This window comes from Cinclus cinclus, chromosome 15 (genome assembly GCF_963662255.1).
Source record: "Cinclus cinclus chromosome 15, bCinCin1.1, whole genome shotgun sequence".
NCBI lineage: Eukaryota > Metazoa > Chordata > Aves > Passeriformes > Cinclidae > Cinclus > Cinclus cinclus.
The window spans coordinates 15357455-15377178 of record NC_085060.1 but is presented as its reverse complement, the minus strand read 5'-3'; the positions used below and the strand labels follow the sequence as shown (position 1 = coordinate 15377178).

Sequence of the window (19724 nt, the reverse complement as noted above, 5' to 3'; positions counted from 1 at the left end):
ACTAAGTGGATGCTCTGGGATGCCTTTTCCAGCTCTCAACCAGCTGGGCAGGCCCTGCTTTCCCCTCAGAACAAGTTTCTTTCTGCACACTCAGCAACACATTACAAGGATGATGAACTAGATCGTCCTGGTTGCTTATTCTCGTGGGAACAAGCAGAAAAATAAAATATCTCCCAATAATTTGTTATTGAATAAAAGCTCTGGAAAACTGTCATTTTGCTTTTTGGAGGGGTTAAGCAGGAAAGGACACAGTTTGATCACTGGTTCTATAAATACCAGAGGGTATTTTAGATCCCAGAAAGGGTAATCAGCCAGAGAGATCTTCTCCAGTCGCTGGAAAACACAGAGGACTGAGCAGGAAATGTGTGTGAAGAAATCCACCTAGCAAACAAGTTCTTTGCTTTATCTTGAAGTTTATTGCTTACATGCCAGTGACAACCTCAATTAGTGTCAACATAAAATTTAAAATGCAGCAAAACGTAGATAAAATACATCCATAAAGATAATCAGATGATGAAAGGAAATTTTTCAGCACAGTAGAAGAGCTGATGCAAGTTAGTGGTTTACCTGAGTGGGGCACAATGAAGGGGAAAAGATAAAACTGTTATGAAAGTGTCAGTAAATCAATGCCTTTGTAGAAGACACTGGGTTGCTCTAGATCTGAGCGTGTCTAAATCCAAGATTTTAATTTTTAAATCAAGTGACTGTAATCAACTTCAAAATGGGAAAAACATGCTTACAAATAAACCTTGAAAGTATTCCTGCATCCTGATGCTCTGATGCACCAAAATCCACTGTGGCAGGATGTTAGGAGAGGCTGTGGCTTCTTCTGGGCTTCCAGAGTCAGCCACCAAAGTGGTGGGGAATGGAGGAGATTGTTCCAGAGGACAAAAGAGTCAGCAAGTGGGTACCTCCCAAATTTAAACTGCATCAATTCTAATTCAGTGGACATGTTTGAAAACAAAGAATTGTAGTTTATGGCGATAATTAAGCAGGTGAGGAGCCCCGTGGAGGGCACTGCCAGTATCCAGATCTCCTCTAATTCCTGTAGGCACCTCATCTCCATGGTGTAACTGAGAGAGTCTCAGAGCTGCCAGACTAAATCATTATCACAGCTGCCAGGCCAGACTTCAGCTTTCACAGCCACACATTCTGCTCCCCCTGTGCTAAATATTGGCTGCTCTTGTGAGGCACGCCATGAAAATGATGCTCCTGAGCCTGGAAAATTCTGTCTCCTGGCAGGAGATTCAGGTGGTTTCTTTCTTCCACTATAAATCCTAGATACAATTTCTGGTTTATAAAGAAAGACAGAAGAAAAAAAGAAAAAAAACCTCTAAAAGGGACAAGAGGGTGCCATTAGCATAGGCAGGATTATTTTTCATCCCAAGAGCAGGGAAAAATAAACAAGGGTTGCTCTATTCCCTGGTTTTGTTTCATGATGCTTCAGGTTGTTCTGTCATCAAATGACTCAATTAGTGGAAACGGATATTTAGAAAGTTTAGAGAATGAATCCTGACTACTAAAACGACCCCAGATGTTGCCTGTCTAGAACCACACAGCCACAAAATCTGTCAAATTATCCTGAAATCTGGATCAGGAAGCTACTTGATGAGAACAGAAAGTTGCCTAAAGTCACCAATGCTCCATGTCAGAAAAAGGGACCTGGATAGGAACACTGCAGAAAGTGCCAAAGTAACAGCACACCTTGAACACAGATGACTGGAAAAGTCTGTTAAATGTTGAAGTTATTTCATACAAAAGCACAGATCAAACAGTACAAACTTGTGTATCTCCACTGCCAGCATTGTTACCTGCACACTCTCAAAAAAGCTACACAGATTATCTGATTTATTCAGCGACGGATCCATGTTTCAGGCTGGAGCTCAGCAATTCCATGGCAGGAGCTGGCAAGAAGGATTTCAGGAGGCACAAGTGAAACACAAGTGTGAGACCAGAGGCAGACAAGCTGATTATGGAAGGATCTCATTAGCAGAGCACCAGGATGAAGCTGTGACACTTCTTGCTGAGGTGTGCAGCTGATTTGGGTGCAAGGATAACTCTAAAATTCAGCTGTTTCCCCTCAATTCTTCCATTTCCAGGCTCTCTGTCCTAGCTCCCCTCTCCTGTTGGGTCTGGGCTGCTGTGCTGGGGGCTGGGGTCATTGGAGGTGGTGAGGGAACAAATCCCCCCAGGGTTTCACACCTGACTGGGTTTTCTGAAGTACAGAAAACAGGTGGCTGTTGTCAGAAACTGTAGAATTCAGGTGACAGGAGAAAATGCCTTTTTTTCCCTGAACCTCTTGTTTTTCCTAGTGCAGAAAAGATACAATGTAAGAAAAGTTGTTGAATACTCTCTATAGTTAAAATTGGAATTTTGGAAACTGAAATCTAGGAAATCCGTCTCCAAATAAATATTTCCTCTTTTTAATGTCATAAACCCAAAATGCAGAAATAGCTAAACACACATTCACCATGACCCTTCCTGCCCTGTGCCTGTGTCGCAATTCCAGCTACAACTTTCTGCTTTGTACACTCTGAAGTTCCATTTTTAAATAATTGAGCAAATTCTGTATCCAGCTGACAATATAAAATCTGAGATTTTTACATATTCGAAGAAGTGGAATGAAAAAAAAATCTTCAGCTATGGCTTCAGGTGTTCTCACACCTTACTGCAGGTAAGCAATAACATCACAAATGAGGATCTTATGCTAATAGAGCAATCTGGGAGAATTTTAGCTACTAAGATAAAATAGGCCAAATTATTGTAGTCACCATCAAGATAAAAAAATAATGAATATAATGGGGAAAAAATAGCCAAGTGCTAATCAGTTTTTGTAAACACCAGCACCTGAAGATTAAAAGCCAAGAATGAAATACCTACAGTATATTAAGAGTTTATTTCTTCTGTGGAAACTCCCCCCCTGCATTTTTTCAGACAAGTAGAGCTATAATGAAATTGTTTTGTTGTAATGTGACATACAGATACAGAAATAATGTATGCACATTGAAATTTAATAGGCACAGGATGTAATTTTAGCTAAATAGTTTATATTGCATAAGTAATAATTTCAATTTACCTTAAAAACAGATTTCTTTTTAATTACAGTAATTTTTCCTCATGTTGCCATTTGTGTGAGTAGTCGGTGTAATACATACATATAAATATATGTATGAATATATAAACACATGGGTGCATACAGAGCTTTTTCTCTAGGTGACACTTTGAGACTATTACAATTTTCATTGAATATAAAAGGGAAATAAAAGGGCAGAGCAGGAGATCTGGCTGAGGAGGTGAAAGGAAACAAGACTGACTGAAATTCCAGCACCTCGCATGGAATTTACCACATCCAAGGCATTTGAAACCACAACCTGAATATTGAGCTGCAGTCCCATGTCTGTATTTCACGCAAAAGCTTTCAGAATGCTCTAAATTTTGGGGAATTTAAAAGCTCTATCCTCAGGCACTTCTTCCCCAGCTCAGCCTGGTTTTCAACCCATTCTCAGGCCACCCATAAATTGATTTATTGTGCAGCGCCTCAGCAGCTCCCTGGGGATGCTCTGCTCCCCTCCCTGGTCCCTACCTGGTCCCCAGGTGTGGAGGTGCCGCAGACACCCCTGTCCCACCTGGGGCTCACTCACAGCTCTGGGACCACTTGGGGAAATTCCCCGGGGCAGCTCTGGGATCCTCCCCTGGGAGGGCAGGGGGTGCCAGGTGGGATCCTGCACCTCCCTGCTGTGCCAGGGCTCTGCCTGCTGCTCCAGCTCTGTGTCGTGGCAATCAGAGATTTTGGGGTAGCGTGGGGCCAGTCAGCTCTCTATAAATCCAGGCAAACGGCCTGCCTGATTAGAAAAGCAAAAGTCACAATTAATCATACGCTCCGATTTTAGCATAAATAATTCTGACGCATACAACTGTCAAAACACTTTTTTTTTCTTTCTTTTAAATTTCCTTTCTGGAGGGATGTTTTTAAAGGTTAAGAGCCTTTGAAACAGTGGAAACCTGATTCTGAAAAGTTTGTCTCTGTAAGCACTTCTTTGATTTCACTAAAATTTTGTGACGATGTTTTTCTGATAAAACTTGAAACTGAATATGTTGAAATAGCATAAAGTCCAAGTGGGTGAGGCAGTGCATTTCCACCACGTGTGTCTGGGTTTCCTCTTGAAAAAGAATTTACAGGCTGGTCATCCTATGTCTGAATAGCAAATTTGAAAAAGGCCAAGTACATTTTTCATTAGGGATTCCATGAATCAGTGCACAAGTTCAGGTCTAGAGACTGGAACCTAAAACTTAAAATTTCCTGTTTGTAAAAAAGGGACAATTATTATAATCAGATGCAAATTATGACACCGCATGATAAAAAGTTAAAATAAATCAAAGAAGCCCTAAGTTTTTTTAAGGAGAATGTGTTAGCTATAGTTCACACAGTTTATGTTCTGACATATTCAATAATTTATGTCTTTTATATGTGTATATAAAATCCCAGCACTGTTGTTTTGAAAACTATAAATGTATTAGGCAAATAATTTCCATTCATGCCTGGGGAATGCAGCTCCAGTAAAATATGGCCCAAATTTGGTTCAGCTTTTTCTTTAAAAGCTTTTCTCCTTCTAAATCAGTAGATTAGCATAATAATATATAATAAATATATAAGAAACCAAATCCTTCTGCCTCTCTTTAACAACATTTGCCCATCACTTCAGTTAAACTGCAGTATCATGGCACAGTTTATGTGCACAGAATGTGACATTTCATCAAAATAAAAGTATGGAGTTCATTAATAATTATGGTAATACTATGCAAATATGCAACATCATAATACAAATTAGAGTCTATTATTTGAAACACCTCGATGCTTTTTTATGTGCAGCTTTCCTCCCCCTTGTTCTCCCTTCTATTATAATTATCCCACCTTGCTGGAGCAAACTGTCTCACAATTCTTTGTCTCCTGAGTCTATAATTTGGAACTTGTCATGGTGCTTCTAAGCACTCCATACACCTTCCTATTATCTTGTAAATAGATAAATTAAGTAGATCTAGAAATAAGATTTAATATTTTAACCTATGTAAGAAATTAAATCTGCATTATATTCTTTTATCTTCAGAAGAAACTTTAGCATTTGCATTGCAATTGAGATATATATCTATATCTGTCTAGATATATATCTATGTAGATATATATCTGTTTATCATCTATATATATCTGTATATCATCTATATATCCATATATATACACATCTATAAGTGTCATCAAGCATAATTAAGGTGCCCTGGAAATTTTCGTATTTTTAACAAAAGTGATTTTAATTTCAGATAAGAATTAGAACTTGATAGTTTTCCTTAAAAATTGGACTAAAAAAATTGTAAAGCCAACCATTGCAGCAGGTATTTTTTTCAGAATAAGGTTTAAATATAAATTATTAATTTTATGTTTAAGACTTCCGAGTCAGATGATTGGGCTCCTGGTGAGAGCACAGCAGCAGATGAGCTCAAGATGGAGATGCAGATTTATTGTTCAAGGATCTCAGATTATGTAAGTCTTGCCCCCTCCAGGCCAGCCTAAAGCTGCACAGTGCACCCTGGGCTGCTTAAGATGAGCAGGAATTAACAGATCCCTGATCTCCTGCCTAAACATTCTGTAAGGAGCTTTCACCTGGCAGCTCCTGCCCCAGATCTCTGAGCACACTGCACAAAGCCTCCTTGGTCTGCTTCATCCTAATGAAGCACCGTGATTTCAACTGTGGAATAAACAAACATTCCCCTAATTGGGTGAGCTTGAACAGATGGAACATCTCCCTGGTTTGGTCATGGAGAGCTGCCCAGGGATCTATGGAGAGAGAGAGGAGAGCCACTGCTGGGGACAGGTGCCTAAACCACAAAAAGGTGCAGGAAGGCAAACTCATCACACACACAACAGACTTTTAAAATGTCCTACAGAATTAAACCAGTCGAATCCACTGACACAGATAGCTGTGGGATGGGTGTGGATAAGAAAATGGACTTTAAAGCTCTCTCTCACTGTCCTCCATGGTCACACAGTGAGATCCAGCACGTCGTGGCACATCACCAACATCATTTTTGGACAAGGTCTGTAAAAATGTGGGACCTGCAATTCAGTTATGTCTGCCTGCCATAATGGCATGAAGTATGAAGAAAGTGCATATGTTTTTAAAGTTCATGCCACTCTGAGTCTCCTGGCCATGCCTTGATTACAATTTTCCCCCATGTGTATTTTGGCAGTTTTCCTTTCTTCCCTCCCCCTCGAAGAAATTTTAATTAACATCTGAAACCTCCTTACATTTTTCATAGTTTTAGATTACTCATTCAGCAAGCCCTTGAATTTTATTCTGTTTGTAAATAATCTAAACACCTAAATGTTATCCCAGCTATTTGTGCTGTTTAGTGCCCATTCTCACCAAAGCTTTAAGAAAAGAAAATTTTAGAAGATGAGAGAAGAGCTCATATCTCATTTCAGTTGTAAAGTATAATAAATGATTATTTACATATCTGAACCACCAACAGTTATTTCTTCAGAGGGGATGAACCATCGCATTCAGAAACAGGAGAGACTGATTCAAACCTGTGATTTAATTTCTCTGGGAGAATCCTGCATTTCCCGTACACCTCAGCAGCATCCCTTGGAGCTGCTCCTGACTGCTCTCCCACTCTGCTCCTAATTCACATTTTCTGCTCAGCTCTGACTTCACCAAGAGTTTAGATCTAAAATCCCTGGAAGAGAATCTGCATTTTTTAAAAATTTAAAAAAATTTCTTTGTTTCTGGACACATTTAATGCCTTCTTTTTTTTTTTTTTTTTTAGCAAAACCTTAATATTCCAGCAACACAAAATAACAAAACCTTCTCATGACCATGAGAACCTTCTCAGAACCCTGCTGACATAGTGGTGGGTGCATTGCAGCATCCCTGGCCTGTGCCAAGCTGACATCTGGGCACATTTAGCATCTCCAGTGTCAACTCTCAGGAAAATACCAGTGGGGAAATCAAGCTGTGGCAGCATTTCCTTTCTGCTGGGCACAAAAGCGAGACCCAGGAGGATGGAGGGGGTTTGAGTGTTTTGTGGCTTCCTTCCACATCCCAAGGACTGTTGTTTCCAATATTTTATTTGAGTATTAAGGATGGACTGATCTGCATATGGCTTCAATTACAAAACATATGCAAACCAGACAGCCAGGGTGGCTTGACCTCTTCCATATGTGTAGGAAAACAAGCTCTGAGCAATCTGCTGAGTGGGGATGCTGTGATAAACAAACAAGAGCAGAGGCTGGCGGGAGTTATTTCCTCCAAAACCCTCTTGGACAGTGATCTGCTAATTTCTAAAGATGATTAGCAATTCCTGCCTGCATGAGTCATTTGCAACCTGCTGTTGTTGCTCCCCAATGTGCACCCTGCTACTGTTGATATCTCCTGTCCCAGAAATACCTAAATCACGCCCAAATTCTTCTTTGCATTCCCAGATTCCAGTCCAGGGAACTCCACTGGCAAGGATAGAGCATCTCAAGCGCTTGCTGTACATTTCAGTGCTCTTAATTCACCTTTCTCTGCAGTATCTAAGGGAGCTGTACACATGCAATGCACTGTTTAGTAACCACAAATCTTTATTATTCATTACCAAAACCCCGTGATCAATTGAACTTTGCTATTTATTTCGTAACAGCTTTGTGTTAGAACCAACCATCCAGTCCTGGACAGCCTCATTTTCTCATTTTTAAAAGTATCTCTTAAAATGAAGTATGAGGCAGAAATGGAAGATTACAGAGAAAAAGAGATCCAGTACATAAAACCAAATTAGAATTTGAATCAATGGTGAATTATTCAAAGTTCAGGGTATAAATGATTAGCTGGTCTGGGAAATATTACATCAACACTGACTATTTCTCTTGAGCCAGATATTTCACTTAGATCCTTGAAGAAGTGCTAGTTCCACGTAAAAACCACACCAGTTCTGGAGAAATGTTCCACATATTCATAACAATTCAGAGCAGCATATAGAAATTAAATTAGTAACAAGATTCGTTTGAATGGGCATTAATGAGAGTATGAAAAAAGTTCATTTATCTATTTGGATTGTGAATTTGCTGAAGGCTGCTCAAACAACTCAGTCAACAACAGTGACATGAATATGCATGTGCATGCTCGAATATTTGCATGCAGATGAATTTATCCCTGACAATAACTGATCACAGATAATTACTCTGGAATTCAGGCAGCTCATAGACACTGATAATGTAACAGAGTGGTATGAAAAATATCTTACTGGGAATTTATGGAAGACATCGCCCCTTGCAAATTAGAAAAGCCATTTTTTTGGTAGGGAAAATGTCCTTTTCTTGAACTTTCACTGAGCTACTCCCCATATTTCCTTGGCACAGAGACTGTCCGTGGTGTAGTGTTTGGTACCATGCATTGCATGGGACAGATTTTAAACCAGATTGATTTGGAAAGGGAAGAAGGGAACTGTTGCTTTCTGCAAGGGAAAGAAGATTTTGCAAATGAAACACACAATGAATAAAGGTAACATAATCCTTTCCAGTGGAAAAGAAGATAAAGTCTCAGAAAAAAAAAAAAAAGCTAATTTTAAATGTTCATGATATTGTTTATACCTAAATATTTGAAATACCATTTAAGAAATTGTGCAATTAGTTTTCATGAAAAGACTAAGAATTACCAGTGTATTTCACGTGGCTCATTAGAAAGAACAATTTCTTTGATGGTTATGACTTTCAGCACCTGAATAAACCAGGAAAATATCTGTATATCACTGAATTCTTGGGTTATCTTAAGGAAATGTAAATTTTATGTCAGTGTAATAACACTTTTTCCATTTAAAGGGGAGAAGTTTATCTCTTCCTGCACTAGTGTGCATTATTCTTCCTTTTTGTTCTAAAAATAGACTCCCCTATCCTCTATAATCTAATATTCCCCTCCTATTTAACATAATTACCTAGGACTGGATCAATGTTCCATTAGCTGGATGCAGTCAATGGCTGTCCCTCAGTGCCTGGAGCATTCCAAGGTTCCAGGCACAGATCTTCATCCACGCTGCTTTAGCATCCTCTGGAAGGAGTAACAAACATTTCGGGGAGCAGTGGCACTGCAAAGGGTTAATTTTGCATGGTCTGCACCCTCTTCATTCCCAATCCCTTCAGCCCCTCTGACAGAGAATTTCCTCCCAGAATGTCTGGGACCTTCTCAGCACTGGCAGGAATCCTCATGGACTCCCAGTTCCATTGAGTTTGGCTGGGATTAGGCAAAATTCCCCAAATTTAGAGGTGCTGTGGGGATGGATGGGCAACACAGTCCCAGGAAACCCCACCTGCCTTGAGAATTACTCCATTTGGGATGATTCTTCCACCCAAATTAATTCACACAGCTCTGATAAAAGACCTTTCATAAAGCTGCCAAATCAAGATCATCAACCTCAGCTGGCTAATGGATTTAAATTCTGTGTTGAAATATTTAATGCAAGTGTTGCTATGATGCAATAGACCCAACCTCTCTGCTGTTTTCTGACAGAAAGCACAAAGCCCCTGGTGCTGCAAGCCATGGTTTTAGAAAAACAATATTTTCCTGTCACATGCCCCTCTTGAAGTCTTATTTCTGTGTTTGCAATAAGAGATCACTGTGAAAGAGTTACCACCGGGCACCCCAGAATTTAGAATTTTAAATCACTCAGCTTAACTCCTCCATGAAATATTGCTGTTTTAGAGGCATTTTTATGAAACCAAAGCGAACTTTGCAACATCTGAATTTTTATGCTTTGCTTGGAAAATTTTTTGTAAGATTTGCATGTATTTGATTAAAAGAAATGTAGAAATCCAGCAACACATTTTATCACGAGTAAGAGATGACACAGGATGAAAATATTGCAAGCATCCTTCTTTCTAATTACTTTAGCGTAGAAAGAAAATGATGGAAAAGAAAATGATGGAAAAGAAAATGTGAATGCTCTGCTGCACAGTTTGTTCATGTGTCATTGCAAGGCTGTTCCATACTCTTCACAGTGAGATTCCAGAAAAGCAGTAATTCATATAAATTAATTTGGTACGTCAATTCTAATTGTTGAACAAAGGCTTGGGTGAGCATCCTTTGGAGACCACAGGGGATTCTCCACGCTGATGCAGACAAATCAAGTGTCCAGATCTTGAGTCTGATTCTAGGTTGAGGGACTAGTCTGAGGTTGGGGACACAGAAGAGCTTGCACAGAGTAATTTAGGCTAAAATTAAGGTTAAAACATTCAAGTTGGCATTCCTGCTTTCTGCTCTCCACAGGTATTGGCAGACTGGATGGTTGTGCAGGAAAGGATGCCTGTGAAACCCAGAGAAATCAAAGCAAAATAAGCAATAAACAGTCCCTTAACACTACACCATGCTGTGCTGGGGCAGCTGGTGTCAACAGAAACACCATGACATGGAACTGGGTGTTGCTATAAAGGTTTTTCTTTTATTCCTGTGCAGAGAAAATGTCCATTTCTTTATTCCCAGCAGTGACTGGGATCATTATCATCACCTTTGGAGAAACCAGTTACCCAGAAGGGCTGAACTTACAAACGCCATCCCTGACTTCCAGCTCCAAACCTCAAGAGAAATTAAAATTATGTCAGAAATGAGCATTCTATTAATGACCGCTAAACCAGGGACAGACGAATACACAGAAATTATAAAATAATACTATTATTATATCCCAACAGTAGCTGAAGTGAATTTCAGCCCTAATGCCCTGCCCTACAGTGCTGGACACACATGGTTTTTAACCCCAGCTCTTTACCTAGCTATTCATTTGCATAAATGGCTGTTCCTGCATTGGCCTAATAAGTAGCAATACAATTTAATTGCCAATTATTATGGGGGCTGTTCTCTGCCAGGGAATGACAGGACCTCAGTGTATGAAAAAGAGTGAAATGTTCAGGATCAGAATACCACTGATCTTACCCGGACACAGAACCAACATGAAATACAGGTATGGGTTACTATAAATGGATTATTTTATAAATTTCTAAATGGAAATAAGTACATTTATTTCTCAGAAGCATGCAGGAGCTCCTGTAGGAGCCTATTCACCAGCCAAGCCTGCCATGGATTAGGATCCTCATTCTCACTGGTACTTAAACAGATGCATTTTCAGAAGAAAATTACAAGCTTTGGGACAGATTTGACACTGAATAGAATATGTTTCTCCCTATTTTGTGAAAAAGAATTATTGTGTGACAAGAGGAAATCTTTCAGCTATGTCAAAACACAGGAAAAACAGAAGTCTCTTTCCTCTCATGTGCCTGTTAACACTGTCTTGCTCTGCAGGTAAATGATGTGCATAAATTCTAGGAATTAGCAGCAGATAACACAGCAAATTTCTAGTTTTCCTGGTTTTTTTAAAACATAAAATGAAAAAACCCCAAAAACATAAGCAGGAAGAATACAGAAATAGCCCAGAGTAATTTATCTGAAGCTTGATAGCCCAGTATCATTGTTTGTGGGCAAGAATTGGATGTGGTCTCCTGGAATCCAGGTGCCCTGCATTCCCCTTTGGACTGTGTGCAGGAGCTGAAATTTGAATAAAATGCAGCCAACTTCCTTTCTTCTACTTCCACTTTATGAACCTTTGTGTTATGACAAGGGATGAAGTTCTCCCTGGAATACCTGAACAGGATCATTTCCAGCCTGTGTCTGGCTGCAGGACATGCACCCATCCCATAACCAGAGGGATCTGTGCCTTCCTCAGAGGTTGTGTGGCCATGGCTGCTCTCCAGGAATGACAAATTCAGAGAGGACAATGCTCCCTGGAGAGTCCAAGCCTAAGTTTCTAATGTATTTAACACAGAAACACAAATCCAAAATCACTTTTGTCCTAAATTCCTTTCGTGAACCCTGTGCTTGGGTACCTCTGAAAAGTTTGCTTGCTGCACTTACGTACCACCACTGCTGGCAGTTCCAAAATATTCCTGCTGCGTGTTACTGTGGAAAATTGGTGTGGAATCAGTGGTCCTGGAAGAGAACACTGAGAAGACATCAAGAAAAAAATCCCCTTTATTTTGTTCTTTGCTTAGATCAACTCCCAGAGCTGCCTTCATTTTGGTGATTACTCGACACAAATCATGCGTCGTTACATCCAAACTTTTCCAGCACACCTTAGCAAAACCACTAAATTTCTGCCTCTCATGCACATGAGAGGACAAGAGTCATGCACACATCTGTGAAATCCCAGGACTTCAGGCTATTCTGAATTGTTTGTACAAACTTAATTATCTTCCTTCAATGTCTTCATCCTAAGAGAAATCTGAAAACGCCAAAATTGTCAACAGACTTTAAAAGAAAAAAAAAAAGAACAAAAAACCAGACAATCCTAAAAAGCAGTTATTTTTCCAAGTTGCATGATTTGAAAGGCTAAGAAAGAATGAAGCTGCTAATTAGACAAATCAAAAGATGATACACATGTTCTAATATGTGCAATAATTAACCCAGTCAATTCAATAGTATTAATTCAATGTTTTGGCACAGCATAATAAATAGCACTGGACTGCCAAAAGCTGAACTTCTTTTCCAGTTGAAATTAATAAATCTCTCTGGATGCACACATGTTGGTGGAGACAAAAATAATGTATGTGCCAGGTTCCTCAATGCACAGAGGAGATGGAATATCTCTTCATCTCTCATCAAGAGGAATGCCATGCCATTCCATTCCAAAGAAAGGAGATTTATTTCCATCTACTCAAGCATCTATACATCTGTATATCTATATCTATATATCTATATATATATGAAGGAGATTTTAGTCTAGAATAATTACCTTTGAATAACCCCTGATATGGGTTATTAATGGGGTGGAAATCTTTCACACAGAGGATGACTTGTTAAAAGTGAAACTTATTTACAAATCAGGTAAAGTAAGAAAAAATACTTCCTAGTATACTTTCAAAACTGACAAATCAAAAAGTGCATTAGCAGAATACAGAATTAAAAGGATCTAAAGAGAGATCATTGTAGGCGTGGCCATTAAAATAGTATTAATTTAGGAAAAACTTGAATAATTTTAATTCAGATGAACAATCTTATCAATTGATACAGAGGCAGCTAGGAAAGACGTCACCTTCACCATGGTGTGCTTTAAAATAAATCACTGCAAACTGCTTTCCACTGACCAACAAGTTCCTACTGCTGTTGTAATTTTCTTAGCCTAATAAAGAAATATGTTAGAAAGGTGATAGGGGGAAAAAAAAAGAATTTGTTTGTTAGCTATGTGCCATATGTTATTTAATAAAACTGTCAAATAAAAATAAAAATAAATCAAATTCCTGCAGTTGCTGTGAACGTGTTGACCACAGGTGACTTTTTTGTTCCTTCTGGTGGAAAACCCACCCTGCCTGGATTGTAGCTTTGCAGAAACTGCAGGCAAAGTTTCTAATCTTTATTTCTCCTTGAAATTTCTCCACAGCACAAGGCCTTATATCACAAATTGAATGGCTGTGAATTAACAGTACTTTTAATTACTTGAGATGCAATCTCTATTGGAGCATTCTTTTCCTTTCCCATTCATTTTTCATCCTTTCATTATCAATCTTTCTTCCCACTAGACTGTTGATATTTTAATTCGTGCAGGCTTTAACAATATACTGACTCCAATACTGTCCTAAATAAATTAAATTTACTTGCAGATTTGAACAGCAACCCACATTGCCCTCAAAAATATTCCTTTTCTTACTTCCAGTATATTTTCCTCTCTATCAAAAAGTTTTTTTCCCCAGACCCTGCTACTTCTGCCGATCCAGCCTCCCTGCAACAAGTCCTCCAGCAGAGATCCCAATTAATATTTCAACTTTAATAAAGTTACAGTCCAAATCCAACTGACCCAAAATTTTTAGTCCCTAAATGTTATTTAGGTCGCTTCAAATAAGTAATTGCAGAACAGTTTCTGAAGCAAGAAAGGACTTTGATGTTCCAGATTGGATTTTTTTCCCCACAGCCATCATTCCCAATTTTCTTCATAATTAAAGCACAACTCAAAAATGTCTTTCCAGAATGGTCAAAGAACTGAAGCTGAAAGTAAAGCTCACCTGTGACTTTACATTTCACAGCACACAAATTCACCCCTCAGCAAGCCCAGGATAGTGCCTGTTCTTTCTTCCCTACAGAGAAAGTTCCTCTCACCTTCTGCACTCTGATTTTGCCCTTTCATAAAGGAGATTATTTTAACATTTGAAATTATTTCACTTTCAGGTAAAATAAATACACTTCTATATCACCATATTTCATGGGAGCATTGAATACTTTTATTATTCCCTTTTCACATTTCTTAGATATTTTTTTCTTTCCCACTGCAAGTCGTCTTCCAGCGTGGAACCTTTTCTAGCCAGGATTCTCATATGAATTTCCTATCTGAACTCACCTTGGATGTAAAAATCATGTCAAGGGCTGGTGCACAACACTGCAAACCCTCCCTGCCTTTAATAATTTGCATTTGGAATCTGGCAAATAGGTGATTTGGGAATGGGAATGAAAATCAGGAGTTTCCTCCTTTAGTTTTAGTTTATTCTTGCACTTAGAACCTTCTTTACAGGTCAGCATTTGGTTCTGGGGGGGGGTTCTCCAGTGCAGGTATCCCTGGAGCAGCAGCCAAAGCACCAACCTTGGTGTAACCCCACCAAAACGCCACCAAACCCCATCCCACAAAGGCCAGTGACCCTTGGGAAAGGCACATTCCAGAGGGTCCCAAGGGCTGGAGCTCAGTCAAATTCCCGGGGTTTCCTGGAGCAGCAGAGCTGTTCTGGAGGAAAACCCCTGCCCAGTGGGAATTCCTGACCACCCCTGAGCTTTCCTGGGAGATTTCTGCATCCCCTGGAGCTGCTCCTGTTCCCAGCATTGCCCAAGCCACCCTGCTGGGATGGACTGGAGGTCCTGCTGATGCTGCCTGGGAGAAATGGGTCATGGAATTGGGCACTGCCCACTGCAAACCAGAAATCAATCCAGAAATCCATGCACGGAAAAAAACCCCAATGCTCAGTGACATGACCCAGCCAGGGCAAAAGCAGGGCAGGGATGGGGACAGGGACAGGAGCAGAGCTATCCCAAAGCCAGATCCATCGTGGGTGCTTGGGACTGGAGGGACAGAGGGAGGGACGGAGGGAGAGAGCAAACTGCTGATGGTGCCTCCCCTCCACAGGTAGGATTTTAAGACCAGACTGTTGGAATTGATGCTGCCCTGCTCTTTTTTTTCCATTAAAAAATGTTGAAAATAAAATTCAAGTATTTATATTTATGAATATACAAACAGAGCTTGTGCTGTGCACCCTGTCCATACTTCCAACACACAGAGTGCATTTAAGTATTGATTCCTGACTGCCTGGGACTCTGTTTTACCTGCTAATAAACTGTATTAAATTTGTTTGTTATGCAATTCAGGCAATGAGAATCAGGGGTAAAATAATGTGTTCCTTAAGCCATTCTAATTTCAGTAATCTCATATGTGTTAATTCCTGTTTAGTGGCATAAACAAAATATCAGTGAGCAATTCCAAGTCACAGATTTTTCTGGCCCCTTGGCCAGAAGTCAGATGGTAGTGCAACAATCTATTAATTTTTCAAGAGTTAGCACAGAATAAGAATACAATTGTGATATTTTATAAATGTATTTCAGTTCATAAAGGCAGCACCAACTCTCCTTTCGTTCAATTATTGCCATTAGTTAAAATAATTAGAGCGAGATTCTTAATAATGCTTTTTCGATTACATGGATCCAAATCCTAATAAGTGAGCACAGATTTAAAATAAATGCTATACTGAGTCTGGTAGAACTTTTCTGTGATCCTGCAAGAATTGAAGAAGATGTACAGAGAGCCAAGGAGAAATGTCAGAAGCAGGAGAACACCCCCAGGAGCAGAGCTGCAGGCAGCAGACTCACTCAGCAGAAAGCACACGGAACAGGCAGGGACAGAAACATTTAGAAGTAGGAAAAAAAAAAAAAAAGAAGAAGAAGGCATTTTAGAACGAGAGTGAGAAAGGAAGGGAAAGGGCTGAAAGGCAGGAGGTAAAATAAATGATACCAGGAGCTGGAAAATCCCCATCCTGCTTCAAAAGGAAAAGTCAGGTCATGAGACAGCACAGTGAGAGCTGAACTATTGACCAGCAGCAAGAGGCACATTTTCTGTGCTTAAAGAAAAGAACAAAAAAATCACAATAAAAGAGTCAGCAGGGTCCTCCTTGGGGACACCCTTGACTGAAAGGAGATGTTTTTCCAGAGGAAACTTTGGGGGTGCTGCTCCCGTGGAGGGTCCAGGCTCTGCTCACTGGGCTGTGCTGGCTCCCTTGGTGTGGAACCAAAGGTTTCCAGGGAAAAACTCGGGAGTTTCCCAAAGCTCCTGGCTCTTGGGTTTTGCAGCACACACCTGCCCCGAAAGCATTTCCCTGCTCTAAGTTGTTTCATTTGGAGGAGCAGATCTCAAGGCACACTGCAGGTATTTTGTCATTCGAGGTACAGGAAAGAAGAAGATTAATAAGGGGTACTTAAAAAGGTTCTTTTCCCCAGATCAAGTGCATTTTACCTCACTTGTTTTCTATCTTATTTCTTAGTGCCAATTTCTCTCTTGGAAACAATTTCTCTTTAAAAAATTCCCACAAGATAAGCCAGTTACACAAAAGCAGACCTCCTGATAAAGTGGTAAAATAATATGATTGTCATGTGTAATTTACCTATGTAATTTTACTATTTTGTGCTTTAATATTTTCAATATCCTTTCACCTGTCCACCTACATGAACAAAAGTCATTTTGTCTTTACAACTAAGTTAATGCATCACATTTTATTAGCTGGCTGGAATAAAATAGTGGAATAGAGGAAAAAATAATGTTTTTATATCAAATACTTTGTTAAGAGGTTAACTGAATTAGTAACCTAGTAATTAATAATATGAACAAATAATGTCCTTCCAAATGCTTGCAGGTTGCTAAAAAAAAACCCTCCAAACCCAACTTTTAGTTGACACACTTGTCTGTAGTTCAGATAAAGTCAATTTTACCACTCCAGTTTCATCTTAAAGCTCATTTTAAACAATCTTCCAGTCTAATTAGCATTACCTTCTGGCTGTTTAGTACCATCCTTGTGAATGCTGGCATGGTTACACCACTCAGGTCTACTTGGTTCAGTGCAGTGTGGCAAATGTCAGTGAAATTCGAGGGCATATGGCACATAATTACAGAACCATATGGATGCCAGGACTGATAGTCAACAGCATTTGAATGCAGGACCAAGGAAGTCAGAGGAAAAGCAATCAAAGACCATCACACATAATCATTAAATGGATAAATTTCGTTTCTGTGCAGCTGAGAGAAGCCAGGACACGTCTGTCCTTTACTGAAGCAAAGCCACGGTGGCTGTTTGAGCATTTGGAGGTTCCTGTAGAGGAATCTCCACATGGTTTGTAGTTTGGTTTGCAAATGTACAAATGCTGCTGCCCAAGGCGGGTGATGCAGGGAATCTCTTACCAAAGCACAGAGCAGGTCGACTGCTTCCAGGATCAGCTCCTGGTGGCCAATGCGGGTCACCCCCAGCTCCTCCAGCTCCTGGTGAGTGATGTGCAGCAGCTGCTCCCCATTGATCTTCTCTCTCTCAAAGTTTTTGATGTATTGTTGGAGGCAATCATCCAGGCCTGGTTAGAAAAGCCAACAGCACAGATTCAGAGAGCGGGGAAAAACCCAGTCCAACAGTTCTGTAGCTCACAAATACAGAAATTCCTTGGGAATGCAAGCATACTTCCTTGTTTGGAGCTATTATGGAAAACATGCAATGAAAATTATAATTTAACCTACATAATCCAGCACACGCTGCTAAAGAGAAAAGTTTATATTACTGATGTTATTTTCAACATTATTAAATATTTTAATCGTAATTCTAAACCTTCATGGAGATGAGGGAAGGACAAAGCAGCGCAGAGAGTGACATTATAAAAAAACCTTTTTCTCATGATGTCACAAAGACCTAAATATAAGTTTATCTTATGATTAGGAACAAATTCTTCCTGTAACTCTTCCAGGACTCTTCAAGGTCAGAGAGTTTTTCTGTCCCTGATCAGGAAGAGTTTTTCAGGCTCAGTAACCACCCACACAAACTCTGCTACACCCACTGCCAGTTCTCACCCCAGACTATCCAGATTTCTGAATCCAAAACAACACAAAAATGGTTTTGTTGCAACACCTCCAACTAAGAATACAATTTTACCCATGCATGAGGAATTGTTCCATTTCACCCTGAAACTTTATAGGGTGAGAATAACAGATTATTTGGTTTCTCAGACCAGAAAAGAAGCTGATTAACGAAGCTGAAAGATATTTTCCTCCTCCAAATCTGTTTCTGAACCACACATAGCTTGAATTTCCAGCCAGAGCAACGAGTTGAACACAGGGATCTCCTACTGAAAGTCTCTCAGGGTGTACATTGTACGTGAGGTCTCTCAAGGACTGTCAGATTCAACAGAAACCTGATGTGCACATGATTTTCTAGAGACCCACAAAAGGCACCTTCAATAACTTCATCTACCAAGTAAAGTAAAACACTGATTCTCAGTTATTTGCCCTGCGGTGATGCAAGCAAATCCAAGATCCTTAAAATTACAAAGATCCAGAAACCACAGAAATTATCAACTTGGGCATTTATGGCAGAGCTTTGAAATATAATTTCTGCACACAGCCATTCTCAAACAGACATCAAGTTTGCAGAGCATCTGAATAAAGACTTCTGGCACCACAATGGGTGTACTGGGTGTCACTGCTTTACACCCAGCAGTTAACAATTTACAAATTTAAATTGTCAATTTAAACAATTTAAATTTTAAAGTTTACAATTAACACAATTCAGTTGGGACTAAAGGGCTGTGGTGACACCAGAATGGAATGAAACAAAGCAGTGTGTCCATAAATACACGGGGATACATTGCAGTTTCATTTAATTAACTCTTCCTTCAACATGATCCAATTATGCACTCTGCAAACTGATAGTCCTAAGTTATGTTAGAGATAAAGCTCATTTACCAAGTAAAGTGCACAGTTTTATATTCACTTACACCTATGTCCCGTACAAAGCTAGTACAGTGATAAAAATGTCATATTTTATGGTGTAATTCAGAAGTATAAGGTTGTTTGGGGGATTTTTAAAGCTCAAATCAGCAGTCTGTAACTAATACCTAAACCTTTTCTCTATTCTAGAATGCTCTGCAAATAGGAAACAACTTCTCTGCACCTGTTCATTATTTTTAATGACCTCATGAATGGTTTTACATAAGTACAGTTCAGTTCAATTGGCTGAGAACTGGTCACTGCAAATTCTCTGTTTATTATTTAACATTTTAAACTCCAAGCTGTTGCACATTTCTGTTCCCCCTTGCTCAAGAACAATTACTAAAACAATTTTAGAGCAAAAATTCTAAATCCCACACCTCCCCTTTTTTGCTTTTAGTGGGCATTGCCCCAAAACTCAGAGAAAGTCACAAAACTGCTACTAGTTATTAAATTATTTTCAACAAAATCAAATTAATTAAAACATTTAGAATCAGTGGCCATAACAAGCATTGGTAGCATTAAGAGAGATTTAGGAAAACCCAACTGAATATGCCGTGCTGTCGGAAGTGTGCAGTCAGATGTGTTAAACCTGCCTTTGTGCCAGGGAGAATGTATGACAGCAGAGCAAAAACTCAAATTTGTATTATTTGTGCTGCTGTGTAATAGCT

The 19724-nt window shown here is 39.5% G+C and overlaps 1 protein-coding gene across 1 annotated transcript in view; it reads right to left on the bottom strand.

Moving 5' to 3' along the window:
- The window catches only part of LOC134050261 (connector enhancer of kinase suppressor of ras 2-like), a 163709-nt gene that overhangs the window by 86957 nt on the left and 57028 nt on the right, over positions 1 to 19724 (bottom strand). The window contains exon 2 of the mRNA XM_062503218.1: positions 17488 to 17651. Within this exon, the coding sequence (XP_062359202.1) occupies positions 17488 to 17651 (164 nt within the window). The remainder of the gene's footprint in view (positions 1 to 17487; positions 17652 to 19724) is intronic.